At 40.6% G+C, this 19,144-nt stretch overlaps 1 protein-coding gene across 2 annotated transcripts in view; it reads left to right on the forward strand.

The window, feature by feature from the left end:
• The window catches only part of sh3bp5la (SH3-binding domain protein 5-like, a), a 75,330-nt gene that overhangs the window by 50,358 nt on the left and 5,828 nt on the right, over positions 1-19,144 (forward strand). For both annotated transcript variants that reach the window (XM_034174196.1, XM_034174197.1), the window contains one exon: positions 14,857-15,030. In XM_034174196.1, coding sequence (XP_034030087.1) covers positions 14,857-15,030 — 174 coding nt within the window. The remainder of the gene's footprint in view (positions 1-14,856; positions 15,031-19,144) is intronic.

A 19,144-nucleotide genomic window follows, 5' to 3' on the forward strand; every position in this document is an offset into this window, starting at 1 on the left:
AATCCAGAAATCACAATGTATGATTTTTTTTTTTTTTTTTTTTTTTTTTTTTTTTTGTATGTTACTGCTGCAAATAAGTATTTGAACACCTGTGAAAATCAATGTTAATATTTGGTACAGTAGCCTTTGTTTGCAATTACAGAGGTCAAACGTTTCCTGTAGTTTTTCACCCGGTTTGCACACGCTGCAGCAGGGATTTTGGTCTACTCCTCCATACAGATCTTCTCTAGATCTTTCAGGTTTGGAGTTTCAGCTCCCTCCAAAGATTTTCTATTGAGTTCAGGTCTGGAGACTGGCCAGACCACTCCAGGACCTTGAAATGCTTCTTACAGAGCCCCTCCTTAGTTGCCCTGGCTGTGTGTTTGGGGTCATTGTCATGCTGGAAGACCCAGCCATGACCCATCTTTAATGCTGTTACTGAGAGAAGGAGGTTGTTTGCCAAAATCTCACAATACATGACCCCAATCATCCTCCCTTCAATACGGTCATCCTGTCCCCTTTGCAGAAGAGCACCCCCAGAGTATGATGTTTCCACCCCCATGCTTCACGGTTGGGATGGTTTTCTTGGGGTTGTTCTCATCCTCTAAACATGGTAAGTGGAGTTGGTTCCAAAAAGCTCTATTCTGGTCTCATTTGACCACATGACCTTCTCCCATGCCTCCTCTGGATCATCCAAATGGTCACTGGTGAACTTGAAACGGGCCTGGACATGTGCTTAAGCAGGGGGACCTTGCTGCCCTGCAGGATTTTAAACCATGACAGTATCATGTGTTACTAATGTAATCTTTGTGACTGTGGTCCCAGCTCTCTTCAGGTCATTGACCAGGTCCTCCTGTGTAGTTCTGAGCTTTCTCAAAATCATCCTTACCCCACAAAGTGAGATCTTGCATGGAATCCCAGACCGAGGGAGATTGACAGTCATCTTGTGTTTCTTCCACTTTCTAATAAATAATCATAGCAGTTGTTGTCTTCTACCAAGCTGCTTGCCTGTTGTCCTGTAGTCCATCCCAGCCTTGTGCAGGTCTACAGTTTTGTCCCTGGTGTCCATAGACGGCCCTTTGGTCTTGGCTATGGTGGACAGGTTGGAGTGTGACTGAGTGTGTGAACTGGTGTCTTTTATACAGGTAACAAGTTCAAACAGGTGCAGTTAATACAGGTAAAGAGTGCAGAATAAGAGGACTTCTTGAAAAATTAACAGGTCTGTGTGAGCCAGAATTTTTGCTGGTTGGTAGGTGTTCAAATACTTATTTGCAGCAGTAACATACAAATAAATTATTAAAAATCATACATTGTGATTTCTGGATTTTTTTTTTTTTTAGATTGTTCACAGTGGACATGCACCTAAGATGAAAATTTCAGACCCCTCCATGGTTTCTAAGTGGGAGAACTTGCAAAACCACAGGGTGTTCAAATACTTATTTTCCTCACTGTATATATGCTACTCTGGAGCCACCCCGAAATCCAACCAGTCCAACTATCAACCCCACTAAGGTCCTTGGTCTGGGTCTTATTAACAAAAGATCACTGTTGATTAATGATGTAATTATGGATCATCAGTTAGATATGATTGGGTTATATGAAACCTGGATTAAACCTACAGCTGTCCTCCCCTTAAATGAGGCCTGCCCACCAGCGTACACATTTAGTCACAACCCTCGTGATGCGAAGCAAGGTGGGAGTGTTTCTCTTATTTGTAAATCTCGGTTTAATTTATAAGCTGTTGGGGGTCATAAATATAATTCATTTGAACATCTGATTCTCCGCTCTGCCCATGATGCTGCGTATTGCCAAGGTCACAAGAATAAAAATCAGCTGTTTTACTTTGTCACTGTATATAGACCCCCTGGGCCCGGTTTCATAAAGCAGTCTAACTTAATTTAGTCGAATAACCTAACTTAGTTGACGAGTTTTTTCTTTTGTTTTTTTACATTAGTTGTTGCACAAAGCACTTAGTTGGCTGACGTTTCATGTTGCCCAACTAAACTTTTTAGCCTGGAAGAGAGCTGGCTAATCTTATTTTAGTCGATAAAACTTCAGTGTCTTACCTCCAAATAATGGCAGCTATCATTTACCACCACTTGACGGAACACTCAAAAGCACCCCAACATCGCTCGTATTCCTTCAAAAGGAGAGCTTCCTCTGCTTTTGGACGTGGTTGCAGCAGACAACTGTCATAATGTTTGACAGTTCTCACATGAGCCACTGGGCGGCACTGTTACACTGAGCAATGTTGTGTGCACAAAAGGTTGAAGAAACTGCTAGGTTAAGTGCTAAGCATGTTGTTCTGCAGTTTGTATGGGTCCGTAAATGCTAATAAAGCCAGTTAATGAAACAAAGGCTGGATAGTTCATGGCAACGACCAACCCGGAAGTAAACAAAACTGTCTCGACATCAGCACATGCGAGGCCGTTATGCCTGTGAAACAGTTGACAAAGGTAAGAGAGCTAATCTACAAGTTTAGCCATCGATGTGAAATGATGATTGGATTGATAATGTTGGGTGACTAACTGTAGTCCAATAAGAAAGTTTAGTAGACTGAAAGATTAGATTGTTATATGAAACTGGGCCCAGGCCTATACTCTGAATTCTTAGATGATTTTGGTGAGTTTATCTCTAACTTGTCAACTACTGCAGATAACATTCTGATTGGTGACTTCAGTATTCATATAAATAAGCCTTCTGATCCCCTCTGCAAATCATTTATGGAAATTATGGATGTATTAGGATTCCAGCAATTCGACGCACATTAGTGGAAATATGCTAGATTTGGTTCTTGCACGTGGCATTGTTGTCACAAATATTGACATCATGTCTCTTGCATTGGTGGTCTCTGATCACTCACTTCTTAGGTTTACAGTTTTGCTGCCATGTTTAATGGAAAAACAACTTTCTTTATCACTGCAGCGACACATCAGCTCCTCAACTACAGCTGAATTCAAAGCAAGACTGCCTGAAATCTTAGCTTCATGTTTGGAAAATTCCCAATCGGTGGACAGTTTAAACTCGGCGTTCAAAACTACACTCGACATGACTGTGCCATCTATATTAAAACCACACCCCCCAAAACAGTCACATTGGTTCAGTGATTACTTGCGTGACCTCAAGCATAAGGCAAGAGGTTTAGAACTAAAGTGGCGTAATTCAGAATTAGAAGTATTCCACCTCAAATGGCACAATGCTATCTTATACTACAACCCCTGGCAAAAACTATGGAATCACCGGCCTCGGAGGATGTTCATTGAGTTGTTTAATTTTGTAGAAAAAAAGCAGATCACAGACATGACACAAAACTAAAGTCATTTCAAATGGCAACTTTCTGGCTTTAAGAAACACTATAAGAAATCAGGAAAAAAAAATTGTGGCAGTCAGTAACGGTTACTTTTTTAGACCAAGCAGAGGGAAAAAAATATGGAATCACTCGATTCTGAGGAAAAAAATTATGGAATCATGAAAAACAAAAGAACGCTCCAACACATCACTAGTATTTTGTTGCACCACCTCTGGCTTTTATAACAGCTTGCAGTCTCTGAGGCATGGACTTAATGAGTGACAAACAGTACTCTTCATCAATCTGGCTCCAACTTTCTCTGATTGCTGTTGCCAGATCAGCTTTGCAGGTTGGAGCCTCGTCATGGACCATTTTCTTCAACTTCCACCAAAGATTTTCAATTGGATTAAGATCCGGACTATTTGCAGGCCATGACATTGACCCTATGTGTCTTTTTGCAAGAAATGTTTTCACAGTTTTTGCTCTATGGCAAGATGCATTATCATCTTGAAAAATGATTTCATCATCCCCAAACATCCTTTCAATTGATGGGATAAGAAAACTGTCCAAAATATCAGCGTAAACTTGTGCATTTATTGATGATGTAATGACAGCCATCTCCCCAGTGCCTTTACCTGACATGCAGCCCCATATCATCAATGACTGTGGAAATTTACATGTTCTCTTCAGGCAGTCATCTTTATAAATCTCACTGGAATGGCACTAAACAAAAGTTCCAGCATCATCACCTTGCCCAATGCAGATTTGAGATTCATCACTGAATATGACTTTCATCCAGTCATCCACAGTCCAGGATTGCTTTTCCTTAGCCCATTGTAACCTTGTTTTTTTCTGTTTAGGTGTTAATGATGGCTTTCGTTTAGCTTTTCTGTATGTAAATCCCATTTCCTTTAGTCGGTTTCTTACAGTTCGGTCACAGACATTGACTCCAGTTTCCTCCCATTCGTTCCTCATTTGCTTTGTTGTGCATTTTCGATTTTTGAGACATATTGCTTTAAGTTTTCTGTCTTGACGCTTTGATGTCTTCCTTAGTCTACCAGTATGTTTGCCTTTAACAACCTTCCCATGTTGTTTGTATTTGGTCCAGAGTTTAGACACAGCTGACTGTGAACAACAAACATCTTTTGCAACATTGCGTGATGATTTACCCTCTTTTAAGAGTTTGATAATCCTCTCCTTTGTTTCAATTGACATCTCATGTTGGAGCCATGATTCATGTCAGCCCACTTGGTGCAACAGCTCTCCAAGGTGTTATCACTCCTTTTTAGATACAGACTAATGAGCAGATCTGCTTTGATGCAGGTGTTAGTTTTGGGGATGAAAATTTACAGGGTGATTCCATAATTTTATTCCTCAGAATTGAGTGAGTCCATATTTTTTTTTCCTTTTGCTTGGTGTAAAAAAAGCAACCGTTACTGACTGCCACAATTTTTTTCTTGATTTCTTATAGTGTTTCTTACAGCCAGAAAGTTGCCATTTGAAATGACTTTAGTTTTGTGTCATGTCTGTGATCTGCTTTTTTTTCTACAAAATTAAACAACTGAACGAACATCCTCCGAGGCTGGTGATTCCATAATTACTGCCAGGGGTTGTACAACTTAACTTAATTCTGTTTGTCTGTTTCTCCTTTGCACATATTTCTTGTACAAAAGTTTATTTTTACTGATTTTTATTTAGTGTTTATTTATACGTTTGTATAGAGAGAGTACACTTCAAAAGTGGAGTCAAAGGCCTGATTTTGGCTCTTGCTTGCCTCTACTGGTGGTTGGCTCTCACTGCGGTATTGTATCACTTCCTGTTCCGGAGCACAGCGGTGTTTTGCTGTATCTGTTAGCTGTTAATCTGCGCAGTTAGATTGATCTAGTTACCTAGATAACGATTTGTTTCACAGTGTAATCTTCACGTGCCTTAACTAAAGCACTCCCTCTGCTGAATCACCTCTAAATTATTTACACATTATTCACTTTGTGTGTTTTTAGGAATCTGCTAGCTTAGCGCAGCTACTAGCTCTTAGCCGATTTAGCATGGCGGCTTCTCCTGTCTCTCCCGCACTTTTCTGCTCTGGGTGTGAAATGTTTAGTTATTCCTCGGCCTCCTTTAGCAGTAATGGTACTTGTAATGAGTGTAGCTTATTCGTAGCTTTGGAGGCCAGGCTGGGCGAATTGGAGACTCTGCTCCGCACCGTGGAAAATTCTACAGTTAGCCAGGCCCCTGTAGTCGGTGCGGACCAAGGTAGCTTAGCCGCCGTTAGTTTCCCTCTGGCAGATCCCGAGCAGCCGGGAAAGCAGGCCGACTGGGTGACTGTGAGGAGGAGGCGTAGCCCTAAACAGAAGCCCCGTGTACACCGCCAACCCGTTCACATTTCTAACCGTTTTTCCCCACTCGACGACACACCCGCCGAGGATCAAACTCTGGTTATTGGCGACTCTGTTTTGAGAAATGTGAAGTTAGCGACACCAGCAACCATAGTCAATTGTCTTCCGGGGGCCAGAGCAGGCGACATTGAAGGAAATTTGAAACTGCTGGCTAAGGCTAAGTGTAAATTTGGTAAGATTGTAATTCACGTCGGCAGTAATGACACCCGGTTACGCCAATCGGAGGTCACTAAAATTAACATTGAATCGGTGTGTAACTTTGCAAAAACAATGTCGGACTCTGTAGTTTTCTCTGGGCCCCTCCCCAATCGGACCGGGAGTGACATGTTTAGCCGCATGTTCTCCTTGAATTGCTGTCTGTCTGAGTGGTGTCCAAAAAATGAGGTGGGCTTCATAGATAATTGGCAAAGCTTCTGGGGAAAACCTGGTCTTGTTAGGAGAGACGGCATCCATCCCACTTTGGATGGAGCAGCTCTCATTTCTAGAAATCTGGCCAATTTTCTTAAATCCTCCAAACCGTGACTATCCAGGGTTGGGACCAGGAAGAAGAGTTGTAGTTTTACACACCTCTCTGCAGCTTCTCTCCCCCTGCCATCCCCTCATTACCCCATCCCTGTAGAGACGGTGCCTGCTCCCAGACCACCAATAACCAGCAAAAATCTATTTAAGCATAAAAATTCAAAAAGAAAAAATAATATAGCACCTTCAACTGCACCACAGACTAAAACAGTTAAATGTGGTCTATTAAACATTAGGTCTCTCTCTTCTAAGTCCCTGTTAGTAACTGATATAATAATTGATCAACATATTGATTTATTCTGTCTTACAGAAACCTGGTTACAGCAGGATGAATATGTTAGTTTAAATGTCAACACCCCCGAGTCACACTAACTGCCAGAATGCTCGTAGCACAGGCCGAGGCGGAGGATTAGCAGCAATCTTCCATTCCAGCTTATTAATTAGTCAAAAACCCAGACAGAGCTTTAATTCATTTGAAAGCTTGACTCTTAGTCTTGTCCATCCAAATTGGAAGTCCCAAAAACCAGTTTTATTTGTTGTTATCTATCTTCCTCCTGGTTGTTACTGTGAGTTTCTCTGTGAATTTTCAGACCTTTTGTCTGACTTAATGCTTAGCTCAGATAAGATAATTATAGTGGGAGATTTTAATATCCAAACAGATGCTGAGAATGACAGCCTCAACACTGCATTTAATCTATTATTAGACTCAATTGGCTTTGCTCAAAATGTAAATGAGTCCACCCACCACTTTAATCATATCTTAGATCTTGTTCTGACTTATGGTATGGAAATTGAAGACTTAACAGTATTCCCTGAAAACTCCCTTCTGTCTGATCATTTCTTAATAACATTTACATTTACTCTGATGGACTACCCAGCAGTGGGGAATAAGTTTCATTACACTAGAAGTCTTTCAGAAAGCGCTGTAACTAGGTTTAAGGATATGATTCCTTCTTTATGTTCTCTAATGCCATATACCAACACAGTGCAGAGTAGCTACCTAAACTCTGTAAGTGAGATAGAGTATCTCGTCAATAGTTTTACATCCTCATTGAAGACAACTTTTGATGCTGTAGCTCCTCTGAAAAAGAGAGCTTTAAATCAGAAGTGCCTGACTCTGTGGTATAACTCACAAACTCGCAGCTTAAAGCAGATAACCCGTAAGTTGGAGAGGAAATGGCGTCTCACTAATTTAGAAGATCTTCACTTAGCCTGGAAAAAGAGTCTGTTGATCTATAAAAAAGCCCTCCGTAAAGCTAGGACATCTTACTACTCATCACTAATTGAAGAAAATAAGAACAACCCCAGGTTTCTTTTCAGCACTGTAGCCAGGCTGACAGAGTCAGAGCTCTATTGAGCCGAGTATTCCTTTAACTTTAACTAGTAATGACTTCATGACTTTTTGCTAATAAAATTTTAACTATTAGAGAAAAAATTACTCATAACCATCCCAAAGACATATCGTTATCTTTGGCTGCTTTCAGTGATGCCGGTATTTGGTTAGACTCTTTCTCTCCGATTGTTCTGTCTGAGTTATTTTCATTAGTTACTTCATCCAAACCATCAACATGTCTATTAGACCCCATTCCTACCAGGCTGCTCAAGGAAGCCCTACCATTATTTAATGCTTCGATCTTAAATATGATGAATCTATCTTTATTAGTTGGCTATGTACCACAGGCTTTTAAGGTGGCAGTAATTAAACCATTACTTAAAAAGCCATCACTTGACCCAGCTATCTTAGCTAATTATAGGCCAATCTCCAACCTTCCTTTTCTCTCAAAAATTCTTGAAAGGGTAGTTGTAAAACAGCTAACTGATCATCTGCAGAGGAATGGTCTATTTGAAGAGTTTCAGTCAGGTTTTAGAATTCATCATAGTACAGAAACAGCATTAGTGAAGGTTACAAATGATCTTCTTATGGCCTCCAACAGTGGACTCATCTCTGTGCTTGTTCTGTTAGACCTCACTGCTGCTTTTGATACTGTTGACCATAAAATTTTATTACAGAGATTAGAGCATGCCATAGGTATTAAAGGCACTGCGCTGCGGTGGTTTGAATCATATTTATCTAATAGATTACAATTTGTTCATGTAAATGGGGAATCTTCTTCACAGACTAAGGTTAATTATGGAGATCCACAAGGTTCTGTGCTAGGACCAATTTTATTCACTTTATACATGCTTCCCTTAGGCAGTATTATTAGACGGCATTGCTTAAATTTTCATTGTTACGCAGATGATACCCAGCTTTATCTATCCATGAAGCCAGAGGACACACCAATTAGCTAAACTGCAGGATTGTCTTACAGACATAAAAACATGGATGACCTCTAATTTCCTGCTTTTAAACTCAGATAAAACTGAAGTTATTGTACTTGGCCCCACAAATCTTAGAAACATGGTGTCTAACCAGATCCTTACTCTGGATGGCATTACCCTGACCTCTAGTAGTACTGTGAGAAATCTTGGAGTCATTTTTGATCAGGATATGTCATTCAAAGCCCATATTAAACAAATATGTAGGACTGCTTTTTTGCATTTACGCAGTATCTCTAAAATTAGAAAGGTCTTGTCTCAGAGTGATGCTGAAAAACTAATTCATGCATTTATTTCCTCTAGGCTGTACTATTGTAATTCATTATTATCAGGTTGTCCTAAAAGTTAATTCAAAATGCTGCAGCTAGAGTACTAACGGGGACTAGAAAGAGAGAGCATATCTCACCCGTATTGGCCTCTCTTCATTGGCTTCCTGTTAATTCTAGAATAGAATTTAAAATTCTTCTTCTTACTTATAAGGTTTTGAATAATCAGGTCCCATCTTATCTTAGGGACCTCATAGTACCATATCACCCCAATAGAGCGCTTCGCTCTCAGACTGCAGGCTTACTTGTAGTTCCTAGGGTTTGTAAGAGTAGAATGGGAGGCAGAGCCTTCAGCTTTCAGGCTCCTCTCCTGTGGAACCAGCTCCCAATTCAGATCAGGGAGACAGACACCCTCTCTACTTTTAAGATTAGGCTTAAAACTTTCCTTTTTGCTAAAGCTTATAGTTAGGGCTGGATCAGGTGACCCTGAACCATCCCTTAGTTATGCTGCTATAGACTTAGACTGCTGGGGGGTTCCCATGATGCACTGAGTGTTTCTTTCTCTTTTTGCTCTGTATGCACCACTCTGCATTTAATCATTAGTGATTGATCTCTGCTCCCCTCCACAGCATGTCTTTTTCCTGGTTCTCTCCCTCAGCCCCAACCAGTCCCAGCAGAAGACTGCCCCTCCCTGAGCCTGGTTCTGCTGGAGGTTTCTTCCTGTTAAAAGGGAGTTTTTCCTTCCCGCTGTTGCCAAGTGCTTGCTCACAGGGGGTCGTTTTGACCGTTGGGGTTTTTACGTAATTATTGTATGGCCTTGCCTACAATATAAAGCGCCTTGGGGCAACTGTTTGTTGTGATTTGGCGCTATATAAATAAAATTGATTGATTGATTGAAATTCCTTGTAGATACTTTCCTTGACGATACTTGGCAAATAAAGGCTATTCTGATTGATCTGAAGTGCCCTTCAGCAGATAGGGCCCTTCAGGAATGGTGGGACAAAGGAGAGTGGTTTATATTTCTCTAAGAAATGGGACACCACTTCTTGGTGCTGGATAGGTAGCTGACATCATACGAACCACACCAAGTGGCAACTCTTTTTTTTTTTTTTTCTTTTCTTCCATAATGCTGGTTACAGTAGGTTTTCTCACGTATATTGAATGTAATAATGATCATAACATGTATACAATTCACATGCTTTCTTTCTTTCTTTCTTTCTTTTACTCTATTCTTTATGCTTCATATTTTCACATGATTCACTTGATACTTTTTGTAATGTTTATAGTAGCGCAGTTCTTATTAAAACTTTATGTACCAAACCTCATTTACCAAACCAACAAGAGTTACAGAATATTCTGCTACATTAATAGATAATATTTTATTTAATATTTTCCAGTATTTCAAATTGTGGAATTGGAAAATTGTTATATGCCAAATAAGAAGTCTACTAAACTATAGAAATTTCAATACTACTAAGAAAATGAACTTTAAGAGACTATCCTTTTGAAAATATATTTATGGAAACAGATCCCAATTTAGCCTATCAGGTCTTCATGCAAATGTTTAATGAAGCTTACGAAAAATAATTTCCAATCATTAAATTATCTGGTTATACGTCCAGAAAGCAAAACGGTTTTCTAAGGGACTACAAAAATCCTTATTCAGAAAAAACAAGTTGTATAAAAAATATTTATCATTTCCTTCGCCTTTTAAATTTCTGAACTTATAAAATCTATAAAAACAAATACACTACTCTTGTTAGGACTGCAAAGAAGAAATACTTCAGTGACAATTTTCAAAAATCAATAAACAATATTAAAGGGACCTTGAAAAATAATCAGTGAATTACTTAAAAAGAAAAACATGTTTATCAAAATATCTGTCACCTTTTTCAGATGGATCTAGAAGTTTCTCTGATGCTTTTGATATCGCTTGCTAGTTTAATAATTTCTTTTCATATGTTGGCACTTCTCATGCAAAGAAAATTGACTCCACAAATATAAATCCTGTTGATTACATTAAAGGTTCATTTCCTTCTATGGTTGTATTTGAACCCACAAATTCCAATGAAGTTTGTGAAATCATTGCTGGTCTGCATCCATCTGCAACTGGCCATGATGGAATAAGTACATCTGTTGTTAAATCTGTTATATGTGAAATTTCTGAACCACTTACATTTTTTCTTTCTTTGAAAACGGGCATAGTACCTTCTGATTTAAAGATTGTTAAAGTCATACCTCTGTTTAAAAAAGGTGATTCTGCATCCTTTTCAAATTATCATCCTATCTCAGTCTTGCCATGTTTTTGAAAGATCTTGGGGAAACTTGTTTATAAAAGATTAAATAATCATTTGCTTAAGAACTCAATTTTATATAATTATCAATATGGTTTTCGGAAAAATCATTCAACTTATATGGCTTTGATCGAATTATTGGATAGAATTCATTTAGCTTTGGAAAATAATGAGTTTGGTATTGGTGTTTTTTGAGATCTTTCAAAAGCATTTGATACAGTAAATCATGAAATTTTCCTTTCAAAGTTAAACAAATATGAATTTAAGGCAACTGTACACACATGGCTTAGTAATTATTTATCTGAAAGAAAACAGTACGTTTCTCTAAACCTGGACTCATATATCAATTGTATAGACTGTGGAGTACCTCAAGGTTCAATTCTGGGTCCATTATTGTTCATAATATATATTAATGATTTTGCGTCTGTTTCTACTACTACATTCCCTTTGTTGTTTGCTGATGATACTATTTTTATTTCCAGCAAAGATATTGATAGTTATAGTACATTAAATGATGATCTTTGTAATTATTCAACCTGGTTCAAAGCCAATAGATTATCGTTAAATATATAAAAAAAGTCTAATTTTATGTTATTTGCTGGCAATAAAAATGTAATCATGGTGTAATGAAAATTTGCATTGATAATGAAATAATATCTAGGGTCTCATCTATGTTTTTTTTTTTTGGGTGTGTGGATAGATGAGAAACTGTCTTGGAGAGAACATATTGATCATGTTTGTAAAAAAATAAATAAATAAATAAAATAACCAAGTCAGTAGGAATCATAAGCAAAATAAGATATTTAATACATCACAAATGTCTTTTAACATTATATTATAGTTTAGTTTATCCATATTTAAGTTATTGTAATATTGTATGGGGAAGTACCTTTGCTTATATAAACAAAATATTTCTTCTACAGAAAAAAATTTGCTCGAATAGCTACTCGTTTGAAACCTTGTGCTCCAAGTGCACCTCTGTTTTTAAATTGCAGCTCTTAAAGTAGACCTGCATTGAAATAAATGTGGTCAGATCTCAGAAAGAAATAGCTGATATGTATTTATAAGACCCTTATGAATGCAGTAAAGTAAATCTGCAAGCCCAAATTTGTAACTCAGCTGAGAAATCTTCGTTTAAAAATGACAAATTTGCAGCTAAAATTTGGCCCTCAGCGAAAACTGTTTGTACATCCGGGTCATTGCAGTGACGTCCGGCAGAATACGTTGTGCTTGCGCCTTCAGTCCGATCCCGCATTGAAATTGATTTTATCTTTTAGTAATCTTACTGTTATACACATCCTGGCTTCAACATCCAAACGTAAGCAGCAATGAATGTGAGATACAGCTCTGCATGCTCAGATCAGCGGCGACATCGACAGCGGGCGACGTTCTTCCCCAACGCGTCGCTCTGCCTCCGATGCACTTACTGAGTCTGCAGGCTTGATAAAGGCCGCAGCGGGCCACTCACATTGCCCCCGTGTCTGCTGTGCAGCCGGCACCACCTCTCTGTTTACTGAATGGAGGTGCAGCCAACTTGGCACAAGTCCAGAGACTACGCTCGCTGTTTTAATGCGAAGTGGCCAGTGACACCTGTTGCTCGCAAGGACAGACGTCTTGCGGCAAAATCCGCAGCACCGCACGTCTCGGTAATTGGAGCCGCAGAGCTCCATGGCCGCTGAGAGAGGTTTATATCTTTTTAATGACTTGAATTCTTTGCGGGTCCCGCCTCCGTACCCCACAACGGTAACACCGGAGGCGAAAGACAGTAGATTTTCAATGCGACACCACTCAATCAAACGGGCGTATGAAAAAGTCCCCCAAAATAATTTTCAAGCACAAATAAAAGAAATGTGTACTCACCAAACGTGCCGCAAGACAATATGAAGTTTTAAAAAAAGTAGATCCTTCCATATAAGACAAGAAAAAGGTGCAGATGCAAACTGTCGTAAATCCACAAATTACAGTTGGCGTGCATAATGCATGCTGGGATAGGGTCTTCTCTGTTACGTCTCGGTAGCGTCCCGGATGTGATGACAGTTTTGCGGAGGGCTAAATTTTAGCTGTAAATTTGTCATTTTTAAACGAAGATTTCTCCGTTGAATGACAGATCTGGGCTTGCAGATTTACTTGACTACATTCAGAAGGATGTTATGTGTAAATATGTCATTTTTTGGTCCAAAGATCTGACTGCATTTATTTCAATGCAGGTCTACTTTAAATATTTTCCATATAAACATTTTCTTGACTTGTACGTTTGTTTTCAGAGCTCTCTATGATATTAAGTGGCCTTCCTTCATTAAATATTATTTTGTGCATAACCATCAAATTCATAATTATCCGACCAGGCAGGCTGCACATTTGCATTTACCTTTGCATAGAGCAACTCATTATCAGCATCACATCAGATATCATGGCGTTAAATCTTGGAATGATGATGTACATCTCATGAATCCATCTATCACCTTATATACGTATAAAATTGGACTAAAAGCGAAGGTCCTGCAGGAGTATTTACAATGATTTGTTTTAATCTGGAAAAATGGTGTAATTCTGTTGTATTCTGTTATGTTTGCTTTGTTTGGGAGTGGATTCTTTATAAGCCTTTTGGCTTCCACCACTCCCTTGCACATTACTTATATTGTATTTTTTTTTCTTTCCTCTCTTTTGTTGTTTTAATGTATATACATTATTTTGTATGAGTTTATTTTGTGCTAAATAAACAAATAAAATCAAATGTACCACAGGTTGTCTTCTAAATTTAGATGTTAAGTTTGTATTTCATTCATTCATTTTTTTTCATTTTCAGCTGCTTATCCAGGTCCGGGTCGTGGTGGCAGCAGAGCAAGCAGCTCAGTTTGTATAGCAATGATTTAATTTTGTACAGTGTAATGTCACACTAGTGTAGTCAGTAACGTTTTGGCAGTCAATCTCACAAACAAGACTTCTTTAATATGTTTGGACCAAAAATTTATTCTTATGAAGTTGGAACTCAAATAATTAAAAATATTTATTGCAAACTGAAAAAATGTGCATGTAAATTAATATATGCACATACATATTAATATATTGAACACAAAGTTAACACTGAAATCTGGCCTTCCTGGTGTACATGATCCAAAGAAAGACACAGTAGGAACTTAAAAAATGATTAAACTGATATAACCTTTCTTCAGTAATTACTCACTGTATTGTTTTTGTGTTTATTAACTTGTGAAAAGGCCAAGGAATAGTTCTGTTTTGGTCTTATTACCTTTACACCACTTTTGCTCATTTATTGATTCACTTGGAAGAAAATCTAGTATTGGATTGTTTTTCCTTTTTCTCTTTTTAAGGTAGTGGGGTTGCAGGGTTAGACATTAAAGATTTTGTCCTACTTGTCAGTAAGACAACTGGGACAACACTTGTAAAAAGCTACTTTTCCTACACTGGAAATCAAAGATTCCTTCAGAATGTCAAACAGACCACTGCTGATCACTAAGTTTACAGTCTAGTTCCATGGAAGTCATACAAGCAGAAATTTCAGGATTTACTTTATTACTAACAGCTCTGACTTCTATTTTGGGGTTTACTAAAGACAAAATGACGCCAACATTGTTTACTGTTGCGATACTCTGGCAAAATAATTTCCTTCTGGATAAATAAAGTTGATCTTATGTTAATCCATTTGTGAAACAGCTGAAGCTCCATCAGTCTCTTTGCAGGGCTCTGTGACGTCACTTCCATTGCCCGTATCCCTCTTCCACATGCTGATGCTCTTGCTGTGTGAACACCCAGTTCTTGTTTTTCTTTCCCAGGTGAACGAAGCCGAGGAGGAGCGACTCCGCAGTGAGCAGGAGCACATGCGTGTTACCCATGCCTGTCAAGAAGCTGAGGCCCGGGTTCAGATGCTTCAGAAGTCTCTCAAAAGAGCCATCTTAAAATCTAAACCTTACTTTGAGCTTAAGGCCCAGTTCAACCACATCTTGGAGGTAACTTATAAGCCAAACTCACAACCAAGTTACACAAATGACTTGGCTGTGATTTATTTTTTTATTTATTCTTTCTCTCTCTGTCATCATATTGCATTTGCAGTAAGTTTCACATGTAGTTGTATAGCTGATACATATCCATACATATATAAATCTTAAACTGCTTATCCAGTGTCAGGTCACGGATCAACAGCTCCAGCAGGGGACCCCAAACTTCCCTTTCCTGTGCCATGTGAACCAACCCTGACTGGGCACTACCGAGGTGTTTCCAGGCCAGTGTAGAGATCTAATCTCTACATCTGGTCCTGGGTCTTCCCCGGAGTTTCCTCCCAGTTGGATATGCATGGAACACCTCCCTCAGGAGGAGCCCAGAGAGCATCCTTACCAGATACCCGAACCACTTCAGCTGGCTCCTCTTGACGTGAAGGAGCAGTGGCTCTAGAGTCTCTCGGGAATGGCTAAGCTTCTCACCCTATCTCTAAGGGAGATACCAGCCACCCTCCTGAGGAAACCCATTTCGGCTTCTTGTACACTTGACCTAGTTCTTTTGGTCATGACCATAGGTGAGAGTAGGAAGGAAGACTGACCAGTAGATCGAGAGATTTGTTTTTTTTTTGTCTCTGCTCCCTTTTCCTCAGCAAGATCCTGAGGTACTGGAACTCCTTCACTTGGGGCAAGACCTAATTCCCTAGGCAATCCATTGGTTTCCTGCCGAGAACCATGGCCTCAGATTTAGAGGTGCTGATCTCCATCCCACACTTGGCTGCAAACTGAACCGGTGAGTGCTTGAGGTCGCAGGTCGATGAAGCAAGCAGGACCACGTCATCTGCAAAAAGAAGTCATGAGAACTTGAGCCCACCAAACTGAGAATGACCCTCCTTGCCCCTACTACACCTATATATCCTGTCTATGAGTATCACAAACAAGATTTATGACTGGGGCAGCCCTGGTGAAGGCCAATCCCCACTGGAAACGAGTCCGACTTACTGCCGGGAATCCGAAAATAGCTCTTGATTTGTGAGCGCAGAGATTGGATAGCCCTGAGAACGGACCCCCTCACTCCATACTCTCACAGCACCTCCCACAGTATCTCCCAGGGTACCCAATCTTGTACATGGGTTCATGTGTTTTGTGGAAGTCCACAAAATGCATGTAGACTGGCTGGACATACTTCCAGGCCCCCTCCAGGATCCGTGTGAGAGTGAAGCACTGGTTGGTTTGACCATCAGCCAAGCGCTCTTTCCAGCACCCTGGAGTAGACTTTACCAGGGAATAGTGTGATGCCCCTGTATTGGCACACACTCACAGGTTCCCTTTTTTTAAATATGGGCACTACCACCCCAGTTTTCCACTCCTTAGGCACTCTCCTAGACCTCCACACAGTGTTGAAGAGACATCTCATCCAAGATAGTCCCTCCACACCCAGAACCTTCAACATTTCTTGACTGATGTCATCAACCCCTGGGGCTTTGCCACTGTGGAGTTGTTTGACAACCTCAGTGACTTCCACCAGGGAAACTGATTATGATCCCCTATCAATTTCCAGCTCTGCCTCTACTATAGAGGGTGCTCCAGTCTGATGCAGGAGTTCCTCAAAGTGTTCCTTCCAGCGCCCGATTACCTCCTCAGTTGAGGTCAACAGAGTCCTATCCTTACTGTAGACCGCTTGGATGCTATCCCGTTTTCGCCTCCTCAGGTGCCTCACAGTGTGCCAGAAGCACCTTGGTGCTGACCGAAAAATTCTTCTCCATGGTTACTCTGAACTCCTCCCGCACCCATTGTCTTGCCTCCCTCACACCAGAGACTGCTGCCCTTTGGGCCTGTCAGTACCTTGCAATTGCCTCCAGAGTCCTCCGAGATAACATATCCTAGAAGGACTCCTCCTTAAGTCGGATGGCTTCCCTGACCACCAGTGTCCACCACAGTGTTCGAGGGTTGCCGGCCCTTGAGACACCTAAGACCTTCAGGCCACAGCTCCCCACTGCAGCTTTTAGCAATGGAACCTTTGAGCATTGCCCATTCTGGTTCAATGCCCCCAACCTCCACATGGAAACCAGAAAAGCTCCACTGGAGGTTTGAGTTAAAGATCGTTCAAACAGTGGACTCCTCCAGACCTTCCCAGTTCACCCATACTATTGTTTGGGCTTACCAGAACTGTTCAAAGTCCTCCCCCATCCTCTGATCCAACTCGCCGCCAGATGTTGATCAGTTGATAGCGCTGCCCCTCTCTTCAACAGTGTCCAGAACATGCAGCATCAGATCAGATGATATGATCACAAAATCGATCGACCTTCAGCCTAGAGTGCTCTGTTACCATGTACACTTATGAGGATCCATATGTTCAAGCATGGTGTTTGTTATGGACAATCCATGACTACCACAGAAGTCCAATAACAAATGACTGCTTGGGTTTAGATCAGAGAGGCTGTTCCTCGCAGTCAGTCATGCCTGTCCAGGTGTCTCTGCCATTGCCTTTGTGTGTGTTGAACTCCCCCAACAGTACAATGGAATCACCCACCAGAGCCCCATGCAGGACTCCAGTCAGCAACTTCAAGAAGGCTGAATACTCTGAGCTGCTGTTTGATGCATGCGCACAAACAATCAAAGTTATTAATATTTATGGGCTGTTGGGATTTGCCCATACTATGTAGAAACAGCAGCAAAAATTTAGAAATTTTTCTAACCACTTATATAACAGAATTCTCTTATTTGCTGTCCTTCATCACGATTGATATTTGAATAAAAACCAAATTTCCACCAAAATATTGGTAACGACACTAATTATTGGTGACTATTATTAGCCCTTAGCAAGCCAGCATACTCTACTATGAATGGGTACTTTGTGTAGAACTATGTTTAGGAGGTGCATCCAAAAAGTATCCGACCTTATTTTATCCCACGGACACAAATGCAGCATGCTAGGTGTCATTTGATGGAGCAGTGAAGGGAGCCTTGCAATTTTTTTTTTTTCTCGTCCGCAGTGTACACCAGCCGCGAGCACCAAGCCAAAGAGCGCAGACATGTACTGTGCCTCTGTCAGATTTTAACGTGACTGAACGACTTGAGGCGGGGTTCTTTTGACAGAGGATTTAGGCATGCAGAGAGCTCATTCAGGGGTGTGGGGTTTTTTTTGTTTTGTTTTTGTTCTCCCCCCCCCCCCCCCCCCCCCAAACACATCACTCCTGTAATTTGGTGAGAGTTCCTACTCTCCTCATATGGCGCGCTCTCATTTCTGGCTGTTCAAATGGTAAATGGACTGCATTCATATAGCGCTTTTCCATTTGCATCAGATGCTCAAAGCGCTTTACACATCAATGCCTCACATTCACCCCATTGTCATGCTGCTGCCATGCTAGGTGCCCATTACACACCGGGAGCACCTAGGGGATTAAGGACCTTGCCCAAGGGCCCTTAGTGATTTTCCAGTCAGGCTGGGATTTGAACCAAGGATCCTCTGATCTCAAGCCCAACGCTTAACCACTAGACCATCACGTCCCCCAACTACACCATCACCATCCCTTCAAAACGACACTAAAAGGGACAGTATTTGAATTGTAAGAAGTCTCAAATAGTGACCGCCCAGTTGGGCACCATTCCAAAGAAGACTTCTAGAAATGCTTCTGTCAATGGCAGATCCGCTGGAAGAAGTATGTGTGAGACAGTAGAGTCTGAGGAATCACATGTGTTGTGCTTGTCCAGGAAAGCCTGAATCAGCTGAGCAGAATGAGTGCCTGCGGGACTTCCAGATGCAGTTGGTTCTCCTCCACCGTCAGCTCCTTTGGCAGGAATTTTGCTGACACTCTTTGCATGCTCAAATCCTGTCTTAAAATGGAGATTGTGCTAATCCCCGCGTTCTTGTATGGTGACACAATGGTTCTCCATGACCAAAGTCTGTATTCTGTCAGTTATGTGGTCATTTTGGCTTGTGCATGGTCTCATGTAGTGTCATGAAAATCCAGCAGAGGCGCAGGACATCTGCACTCTTTGGCTTGATAATTTCAGGTGCGTGCTTTGCGGACTATAAAAGAAATTGCTTATGTGCAAGAAGGTTTCCTTCACCTCTCCAAATGACACCCCTCATGCTGCATTTGTTTGTGTGATAACATAAGGTTGG

This window comes from Thalassophryne amazonica, chromosome 7 (assembly GCF_902500255.1).
Source record: "Thalassophryne amazonica chromosome 7, fThaAma1.1, whole genome shotgun sequence".
Classification (NCBI taxonomy): domain Eukaryota; kingdom Metazoa; phylum Chordata; class Actinopteri; order Batrachoidiformes; family Batrachoididae; genus Thalassophryne; species Thalassophryne amazonica.